General features: G+C 33.3%; 1 protein-coding gene across 1 annotated transcript; it reads right to left on the bottom strand.

The window, feature by feature from the left end:
• Window positions 1–5435: 5435 nt before the first annotated feature.
• On the bottom strand, window positions 5436–10446 carry LOC125214260 (protein BONZAI 3-like). Its single transcript, XM_048115198.1, has 16 exons — window positions 10282–10446; window positions 9329–9376; window positions 8764–8912; window positions 8613–8661; window positions 8438–8494; window positions 8054–8233; window positions 7828–7962; window positions 7525–7586; window positions 7314–7413; window positions 7128–7242; window positions 6965–7041; window positions 6547–6684; window positions 6176–6340; window positions 5976–6089; window positions 5794–5890; window positions 5436–5709 (listed from the first exon to the last, which is right to left on the bottom strand). The coding sequence occupies exons 1-15, from the start codon at window positions 10444–10446 to the stop codon at window positions 5864–5866; spliced, it is 1581 nt and encodes a 526-aa protein (XP_047971155.1). The 3' UTR covers window positions 5436–5709; window positions 5794–5863.
• Between the last annotated feature and the right edge of the window lie 457 nt (window positions 10447–10903).

Below are 10903 nucleotides of genomic sequence, written 5' to 3'. Positions count from 1 at the left end.
AATTTTGGATTGAATTTTAATTAGGTAGGGCTTGAGCAATTCACAAGGAATTGAATTATGTATAGTAGTAATTAATTTCCAAACCTTAGAATTCTTCGCCATTCAGTTTCGACCAAATTTAACTTGGAAGTTTCACGTGAATTGTAGTCGTTGAATACGTACGAAGGTGCCATACATAGTATTTATTTAATACGGAATATATTCTTGCATTATAATAATACGCGTGAATAACATTCACTCCATATATACTTTCACTATAGGAGCCCTTCCCACCGCCTTCTGGGAAGGCAGTCAGGAAGGCTCCTGTTGCAACGGTAGAGCCCTCTTGAGGAGAGAGAAAGCACCGATATCAAGATTGTGGCCGAGCCGGGACGGCAGTGGAACGGCACCTATTGTGCCCTGACCGCTTAGCCCGCTCCCAATTTTTTAAAAAAAAATTAATAAATTTTAGATTTATATTTTATATATATAATTCATTACACTTTATTTTTTTTAATATTTGATAAACATTAATAATTAAAATAAATTAAAGTGGAGGACTATTGGGAAGCTTGTGGAAGGGCTTAGTGATGTGAGTCATGTAGTGGGAGATATTTTTGGGAGGACTCTCACATCACTGTGAATGCTCTTAATGATATCTTTGCAATTTTTAACAATACAATTATAATAACTAAAAATTTGATAAATCTGTATTCTCAAATTCACACAAATCACAAATCCGAATTCAAATTTAGTTTCAAATTCTACTAATCAAATTATACTAATATATGGAGTATTTGATTAGATTTTATTAATCTGAACTGGTTTATAAAAGCATGTTATATCATTGAAATTTGAAGGAACGTAAATTAAATTGGATTATGAAACAAAAAACTTGCTAAGCATATATAGATTCCAAGCTTCAATGTATTATGTATGTATATAGCTTCTAGCTTTTCTTCCCATTCCTCCATTATCTTCTTCCTCAATAGTAGTAGTACAATTCAATAACCCTGGCTGGATGCCTGGATCAGTTATAAATTCTAAGATTATCTTGCTCAGGGTTATGGTTATAAATTTTTAATTTTAATTTTTTATTTTCTAAAAGTTATAAAGAAAGGAGAGAGAATTTGAGGTAAAGTGATTGAAAAGGTGAAATGAATTTCGGGTACTCAAACTATAAAAAAATATCATATCTAATTACAGAGAGATAGAGAAAATATTCTATTCAGTATCTAGATATGAAAGTTAAAAAATGTCATCCATGCCAGGGCATTTTTTGTTCTAAATTGTGATGAATAGTGAAAAAATATCATTAATGTGATTACACCTTAATTCAGAGACTACCCATTTTTAAAGTCCGAGGACAACGTCTAGTATAGAGATCATTTGCGCAGTTCACTCAAATGTTGGAAATAATACTCCCCCTGTCCCATTAAAAATGACATTTTCCTTTTTTGTCCGTCCTATAAAAATATCTCATTTTTATTTATGGAAAGTTCTCCCAAACTCATTACTCATATAATGTGAATCTCATTATCCACTAAAACTATTTTAACTATTATTCTTCTCATTTCTTTTACTTTATCAATTATACATTAATTCATATGTCATACAAAGTATCATTAGTTCATTACTCCATCCGTTCCTAATGAGTAATGAGTATGAACATTTGATTTGACACGGTTTTAATGCATAATTGGAAAAGTAAGAAAGAATAGAAAAAAAAAGTTTTTAAAATATTGTTAGTTAATAATAAATCTCACCTCATTAAAAAAAAGGAGTTGCCAAAATTAGGAAAGTTCATATGTTTTATAGACGGACAAAAAATAGAAATAGTTCACCATTTTTAAGGATCAGGGAAGTATTTTTTATATATTTTTATCAGATAGAGTATACAACTTTAGTCAATATTTTAAGTTTTTAACGCAAATCAAATGTAATTTCATAGTAATAAACACTCCATGGATAAAGTTTCCCCTACGTTATAAAGTTGCGTCATATAACATGATGTATGAATGATCAGTCGTCAAAGTCATAATAGTTGCCATGCATTTTTATAAATAAAAGACTAAAGACTAAAAACCAAATTAATCACTTACGGTTGCCTTTAAAAAATTTTGTTCTATATATTAACTTTGTTATTTTTGAGTTTCAAACATTATGTTTTTATTTAAAGTTAATAACTCCATAAAACTTAAAGGTAAAATGTATTTTGACTAAATTTATAATTTAATTATAAATCTAAATAATCTGATTAATCTAATTAATATTAATCTGATTAAATTAATGATTATTAATAAGGTTGATTAGATTAAGAAATTAAGTCACTAATTTGGTTAAATTATGTTTGACTGATAAGTTTTTAATGGAATTATTAACTTTGGATCAAAACATATTATTTGGAACCAAAAGGTAATAAAGTTAATGTATAAGACTAAAAAAAATTTTATACCAAATATAAAAGATCAATTTTTGGACTTTTGTCTAAATAAAATTTCTTCTTTCTATCAACCTTTTGAAATAATATAAATTATAACAGTTTCAGTTTCATGCCCATTGTAACGTAATTTTTAAATTTTTGTTTATTTATCTATAAAAGATTATTCCATTCGTATATGAGATAGTATCACAAATGAAAAATATTACTCCCTTCATCTGGTATTAGGATTTTTATTTAACTTCAATATGAGTTTTAAGAAATACATCAAGGAAAGTGAATAGAAAAAATAGTGAAATATGAAATCTATTTTTATATATTAGTTTTATAATAAAATGTGAGTGAAATGAGTTAATGAAATAGTGCGACGCAGTGAAAGTATCGTGGAAGTATGCTGGGGCACATATATCAAACGAGGTCAGACGTGCTCGTGCCGCTTACGGTCAAATCATGCGAAGCATGTGCACGATTCGTGCACATGAGGCACATTGATCCGTGCAAAATTGAATTTAATCTATTAAATGAAATTCCTTTAAGCTAATAGATTAAAAAAACTATACTTAGAAAAACGACTTGGTGTATTTATTGGGATGCAGGTCTTTCATTTTATAACGTCATTTTATCATATTTTGGCTTCATTTTATTTTTTAATTCTAAGGCAAATCATGCAATAACATATCATACTAATTAACATTTGTTGCTTGTTAACAAAAAGAATTACTTTTGTAAATAATGCTAAGTGGAAAATATATTTTTGTACTCGCATGCTTTAAAAGAGAAGAGAGTTGTAAATAATAAGGATTTAAATCATGCTCGTTCTGGCGATTGCAAATTACAGAACAAATAAATGAATAATATTATATTCATTCATAAAACAATGATCTTATTTGTCTATTTTTATCATCAACTAAAATTTAATCTCTCTTATCTATTTACGATAAGTTTTTCTATTTAGTAGCTAGGTCCAATTTTCCATCGACCATATTTTTTTTCTTTCTATTTCTCTTTTATTTAACTAGGTTTAAACCGTGAAACTTATACTCTCTCTATCTCATAAGAATATACATTTTTTTTTCATTTTTAATCCGTTCCACAATAACATTCACTTTTGAATTTTGAAAATTCCTTTATTTCTAATGAGGTGAAAGTTGAAACCCGTTATCCATTAATAATATTTTAATTCATTTTTCTTATTCTATTTCTTACTTTTTCAATTGTTATTAAAACCCGTGTCCAACTAAAAGTATATACTTTTGTGGGAGGATGAAGTATTGTCTACAAGACTATTGTCTATGATTAAATGGCTCATATTTGACTGGTGTGAGTTTTAAGAAATTGTTAAATATTATTAAGAATAGTTGGATAGAAAAGTTATTAGTACGTGAGTCTTACTTTTATATTATTAGTTTTATAATAAATTTAATTATTTTATAAAGAATAGTTGGTGAAAAGATAGAAAAGGAAAAATGATAGATGGAGGGAGAATATTTTTTTTATGGAGGGGTATATAGTACTCCCTCCGTCCCATAAAAGTTGAGTCGTATTCCTTTTTAGTCCGTTCCAATAAAGTTGAGTCATTTTCTTTTTTAACAAAAAACAAAACATCTAATCACTCTTACTTTATTCCATCATTTACTTTACTCTCTCTTATCTTTCCTACTTTTTTCATCTCTCTTATTTATTTAATATAAATTCTTAATCTCCGTGCCTAAAAGTTTTGTCTCAATTTTTATAGGACATAACAAAGACCAAAAAGGTTGACGAATATTTATCATTCGGAATGAAGTACCAATTAATATATCAATCAGAATTGATCTAAATGCCATGTATGTTCATGAAGCTTGAGGAGACGGTGTAGATGCGATAGTCGGGAGCCACTCCAATAGGGCCTTATTGACAAGCTCTGGAACCTCGTCGTGTGGGCAGTGACCTGCCTGCAAGTTTACGAGGGAAGTACCTGGATAGAACTCTTTGATACGAAGAGCCTTTGCAGGGCCCACCCAAGGATCTAAGTCCCCCATACCAAGAGCAACGGTTCAGCACGCTATCAAGTGTATACTTTCTTTGGTTGGTCATGAATTGCATCATTAGTCTGCAGATATTAAGAAACTTAAGGGGGTGTTCGGTTGGCAAGACTAAATCTCATGATTAAATATATATATCATGTTTGGTTCATAAGATTAATCCCCTCAACTTAATCCTAGATGGATAATCTCATGATTATTAGTTATGACAACCGAATGTCACCTTAGAAAATTAATTAAACTCCTATCACGGATGGGACTTGCTTTACTTGTTCAACTTCGTACCTGTAGTATACGTCGCCAGCGTTTTGATCATCTGCCGGCCTTGTTATTGAATTGATTAGATAGTCATCGACGTTTGCAAAGTTGACATACACCTGAGATAATTTTCATTTTCCTTTCCTTTTTTTTACGTCATTAGGTTAGGTGAATATGGGGTAGGATTAAATAAAGGGAAATTGGTCTCTAAAAGTCTAAAATCATAAACTTTGGCCAAATTTTTTATACTTTCCACGAACTTTTAAATTGATCTATAATTCACAAACTTTACATTTTCTTTGTTATTTCCCATGGCAACCCAAATAAGATATCTTCGGCAAAAATCTTATTATACGTGGACAACCGTGAAATGTTTATAATATTTTAGATTACATTTTAAGTTCGTGACAAGTAGGATAAAAAGCTACGTAAAAAATTACGTTGATAGTAGTAACAAGTAGGACAAAAAAATGCACGGAAGTTGGTTGGATATGGTGATGATTAACCTACCATGGAAAATAACAAACAAAATGTAAAATTTGTGATATTTTAGATTAATATTAAAGTTTGTGAAAAATACTAAAGTTTAACCAAAGTTCATGGTTTTAGGACCAATATCCCTTAAATAAAATGCCTCATAACATTATGAAAACAAAAAAACAGTAGTAGCACTGTCAAGAATGAAGGGTGTAAAGGAAAAGTGTGAAGCATCTACCATTAACAAGATTCCTTTAATCCTTTCTCATGCAACTTGATTGTCTTGAGATAATATCACTCTTTGACAATATAAATGAAAATATAGTTACTCCATATTAACAACAGCAATTCCATTTCAACAATAAAAATCAAAACAAATTGTGAAGTGCAAAGTAATGTAGACTAGCTTAGTTTCGAATTTGATCTAAAACGGAGGAACATTGAGGGGCTTGAAATCTCTACAACGCATGTAACTCAGAAACTGCGACGGCAGTTCTTCGAGAAGAGACTGAACCACGGATATTTGACCGGCTGCACGAAACCAACACGGGTTAACAAAATCTGACTCCGTTACATTTTCATGTTACATCTTTCTAGAATTTAACATACACTCACCATGCACTTCGCGCATTGGAACGAACTGAACAATGTCGCGCGTTGCCACCCTTCCGCTAGTGCTCTCTAATCACCGCCCCTTGTCAGCGTCAAGAATCTTAAGCAAGAAATTTGGAAATTTTTAGCATCCTTAATACTACAAGAAACCCCCATTAATTTTAAGGATGAGTTTTGAGACATACTTCCATATCCTTGAAATCTGCATCTCCAACTCCAACGATGAGGATTGAGAGGGGTAAGTCGGATGCCTTCACCACAGAATTTATTGTTTCTTTAAGGTCAGATACCACGCCGTCCTACATATTTTAAAGCCTTATTACCAAGATGAATATAACAAACACAATTTGGCAAGTGGAGATTAGGGTTTTTCTCAGTTGCTTACTGTTATAATCAAGAGAACGTAATACTTGGCTTGGTTACAAGAAAGAGAGTGACCAGCGATATCTGCAGCCTTGTCTATAACTCGGCCAAATAGCGTAGGTCCAGAGAGACTGACGTTGTGTAGAGCGGCCGAGTAAGCAGCCATAATACCTTCGACACCTTCTACCTGAAGTGATTAAATAAGACAACGGAACATTCAACAATTTGCAGATGTTCAGAATGGTATATGTGTAGCACATTTTAGACAACAGTAAGAGCATCATCTCATGTGTTTCTCTGCAGTAGATATGCAATACCCTTTGCATTCAAAGGGCAGATCATAACTAATAAGGAGAATCTCTGATCAATCAACTAATTAGACATTGTATTTACCTCAAAATCAGTTGGACTTCCGTTTAAGTTAAAACAGTGAGATACAGATCCATTGGGTGTTATCCCACCAAATCCCCAAGCAGGAAAGCGTCTGTCTGAATCATAGAACTGTATCACCTCCCCGACCTCCATTATAGCCTGCAATGTGTTTTTAGCAACAATCATTTAGATATTCACATAGAGTAATATTTAAACAAGCAAATGCAAATACACATGTATATGCATACTTATATATAGATCTTCTGTGGGCATATGGCCAAATGAAGTTAATGGAGTTTACAATCGAGAATTTTAGGTGAAGAACTATTTCTCATGGTCGGATAACTGCTATACGAATTAGTTAGCTAAGATTTCTTTAGATTCTTGAAAATCACCCATCATCATAGTCTATAAAATTGCCATAGTTATTCAGTGTTACCTGCTGGTAGGCATTGAGGCGACCTGAATGATCAATGTAATGCAGAGATCCCGGAGTTGTGGGTTTTCCATTCGAAGCTGAAGATACATATACGCATTATTCAGGTTGCATTATGAACCATGGGAACAAGTAGAGTTTTGTAATGGGGAATCAAGTTGTGTACCAGTGAAGTCAACAGCAACCATAAAATTGAGTTCATATCCACTGGAGATGTAGTCAATAAAGCTATACAGTTGTTTCTCGACAAATCCATCGACAAAAATTTGACTTTTCATAATCTGGATGAGCATATGTTAGAACTGAGAACAAGTTGCAACAGCAGATACAGAAACTTGGGGAGATTGAATACCTTCTCATGGTGCCTGAATGCAGAAGGCGGTGAGATGAGATTAGCACAAGCTCTACTTTGGTGAAGGGCTTCAATTTCTGCAACGGATTTCTGCACTTTTCTGTTGACAGAAGGAGAATGTTGATGTACATTATCATAATGGAGTACAAAAGTGAAGGAAAAGGAGTGAAATGCAATATACAAATGGTGAGAAGAATGGAGATATATGTACCCGATCAGTACATGATTTCCATTGGTGTTGAAATCAAAACACTCAATAAGCAAGGGGTTCTCCTTCAAAATACAATACATAGATCAAATCAGAAAAAAGTCAAGGAGTTGGACAGGAAATTGACACCTTATGGAGTTGTAAACTTTGTGATTCGTGTTTTGTTAGATAGAATGAAAGTAAAAGGTTGAAAATTGCATATGCTTATGGAGAGATGACTATACAGATTGAAACATATACACAATGGAATACACATGTATAGGACATTTTCCTCTCCCCATAAATGCAGTTGCAAGTAATAGCTACCTTGCTCATAAATTGTTGCATGGTTAGGCACAGAGGTTTCCATGTTGGATTCAAGTTGTTGTTCACGACTTCAGTCTTGCAAATAGGAATATAACCTCCGTTCTCAGAAGCTCTAGAGATTCTTAAGAAAGGATCCTGCAAATCAATTTATAAGAAAAATGAGTGAAACCAGACACTTGAAATGGTAGTTGACCATCTCAACAACTGTGGATCTGAAGATACTTACACTTGTGGAGAATGTGTCTTTGTTTTCTAGCGCTGAACAACGGAATCTAAGCTCTATGGCATTCCTTGAAGCAACAGTTTCATCTGCACGCACAGTTAATGTCCCCTTATTTCCCGAACCTCTAATTCCGTCGGTATTACGCAGATTCAAGGTCAAACTCCGGTCACGTTTAGTAATAATCTGCAGTGGAAATTTGATAGTGACAGAATGATGATCAAATTACTCCAAAATGGACGGTTATAAGGCAGAATATGCGTGCAAAATGTGGATTAGACTTGCCTAGAAATGTGCAGAAATGCTAGAACTGAAAAAGGCACATAGAGGTGCCACATTCACAATTGAACAACATAATCCAACAACAGTGTAGAAAAGAAAAGAACTCACCTCAGAGACAGCACAGGTCGTTTCACCAAGGAAATCTTGGTCTTGCAATTTCAGCGTCTGAAAAATTAACAAAAAAATTGACTTAAGTATTTGGAAATTCCTAACTATTTTGGACATTAAGTGACTTGGTATTATCTCAAGTCCACAAAAATGACAAGCCAGAAATACATCATACCTTCACAGGTAAATTGTGATATTTAGAATCGACATCATACACGCGAAACCTGGAAAAGGTGATATCAGGTCAATATAACTAGTTTAGGTTTGCAAAGGGAAGGTGAGAAACAGATCTCAAAGGAAACGAATCCAACACATGATTCACTTACATTAGCGTTTGAACAACCTCAAACTGATATGTAATATTTATCTTCTGAATCCAACTCGGTTCTAGACTGTTCAATATTACTTCGGTGCGGCCTATCTCTTCAAGCTTCCCGTCCCTTCTCTTCATGTAAACCACTGCCATAGGATCACTCTGAAATAAAGAAAAATATATGCACCTTAAATTACCTATAAGCAACTACAGTAGAAATAATATGGTCAGTGAACAGTAAATCAAGACTTGCTAGATCAGAATGGACAAAGGAATGAATCCATGCATGCTGCATGTCAATTCTATTCTTTTAAAAAAAAGGGAAAGGAAATAAGCTATTTGTCCACAAAAAATAAAGACAAAAACATTGACCTAGACACAGAACACAAGTCAACAGCAAGTAAACGACTAATTACCTTTAAAAAAAAAGGAAAAGGGGGACAAGAAATAAGCTATATGGTCCACAGAAATAAAGACAGAAACATTGGCCAAGAAACAGAATAATAAGACACCTTATACAACAGAGAATATAAAACAAGATAACACGTCCCAAGATCCTACTTAAGCTCTTCTTTTACCTTGGATGTAAAATCGAGATCGAGAAGCTTTGAAGCCGATAGAGACAGCTGCAAATAGAATAGACAAAATGTTACAATGAGAGATAAAACTAAGTCCTTCATCAAGGTTTGGTTATCACTTTCCACTATGAACAGTTGAACACCATTGTTGATTAATGAAGGGATCTCTTTGTTAATGTTTGTCTTTAAAAATGTGAACAGAGGAAACCAGCGTAAGTAGTAATAAGTCACAACACTCAAAGGACCCGACTCCACTTATTTGAAGGTAAACTATTTTTCTGAAATTTGATTCAGTAAACATCATCAACCTCTGTGTAATTCGTGAAACAGGACCCCATCAATATGTAAATTCGAAGCGTGAAAACTGGAGGGATATTCCATGAACCAAAAAGATATTTACATTGTGTTCTTAGGTGGTGGATTTTGAAAAATGTAGGGTTCTTCAACAGTAAAGATGCAACGTTCATGCAAAAAACTACAGTAGCTTTTGAAGTCAACCTATTATATATAGTCTTGTTCAGTCATCTCCCACCATTTACCCCAAACTCAAACCTATTTCTGAGTATTTGTATCACCAAAACGTAATTTACCTCCAACATTTTAACCGGACTCATATTTGTATCACCAAAAAGTAATTTACCTCCAACATTTTAACCGGACTCAAATTTTACTTCACCAAAAAGTAATTTTACTCCAATCATTTAACCAGACTCAAATTTTACGCCATTTTTTAGTATATGTATCACACATCAATATTTGTTGTTGTTTCATAGACAATCGCAAAATTAGGTTTATATTCGCAGTATGATCGGAGAAGTTTGGTATACCAAAAACTAGTGTATGGTCGGAGATGGTCTTGACCTAAGCAACCACTTAGGAAAATCTATTAAATAAGGGAGTGGAATTAAATATTGCAACATGCTTTGATGAACAGTGTATCGAAGATTCGCTACCTCAATTTGCGTGCAAAGACTGTGTTCTCCTCTAGCCCTGAAGAAGAGGTCGACGGCGTCGTTAGGGCCAGAAGCGGCGGCGGTGGCGGTTGCGGTGGCGGCGGCGGTAGTGGCTCCACCAACCGCCTGCTTACCGCCGTTAACATCGGAGAAGCATTGCCCCATGATTTAGAGTCGAGAAAATGTATGCAATTGTGTGTCAAAATTCGAAATCCTTATTCTATAGCCATCCGATCATCGAGGGTTTTATATACTCAAATTTACGCGCTAAAATTTACCTAATTTTGGGACTGAAATCTAATTATGTGTGCTTGAGGGAGTTGCTCTGAATTGAATTAGGTATTATAATAATCTTTGCAGTGCAATTTTGACAAAATTTACACGAGTCTTGAAGTTTCACGTGAAGTGTGATCGTTGCCAAACATAGTATTTATACACTTTAATACTATTCTTGCATTACATACAATTATACGCGTGAAACATTCACTACTTTTATAAGCATAAACATTCAATATTATAATGATATCTTTACAATTTTTACACGCTGCAACGATAATAAGTAAAAATTTGATAAATCTGTATTTTCAAATTCACACAAATCACAAATCACGAATCCCAATTC

The sequence above is a fragment of the Salvia hispanica genome, chromosome 3 (assembly GCF_023119035.1).
Source record: "Salvia hispanica cultivar TCC Black 2014 chromosome 3, UniMelb_Shisp_WGS_1.0, whole genome shotgun sequence".
In the NCBI taxonomy this organism is placed as follows: Eukaryota; Viridiplantae; Streptophyta; class Magnoliopsida; order Lamiales; family Lamiaceae; genus Salvia; species Salvia hispanica.
Note: the sequence above shows the minus strand (reverse complement) of the source record. Positions and strands in the feature narration are given on the sequence as shown.

Coding starts and splice junctions, on each gene's coding strand:
- LOC125214260 (XM_048115198.1), bottom strand. CDS start 10,446: ATGGGGCAATGCTTCTCCGATGTTAACGGCGGTAAGCAGGCGGTTGGT. Junction 7,042..7,127: donor GGTTGCTGTTGACTTCACTG/GTACACAACTTG, acceptor ATGTATCTTCAG/CTTCGAATGGAAAACCCACA. Junction 6,685..6,964: donor GCCTCAATGCCTACCAGCAG/GTAACACTGAAT, acceptor AACACATTGCAG/GCTATAATGGAGGTCGGGGA.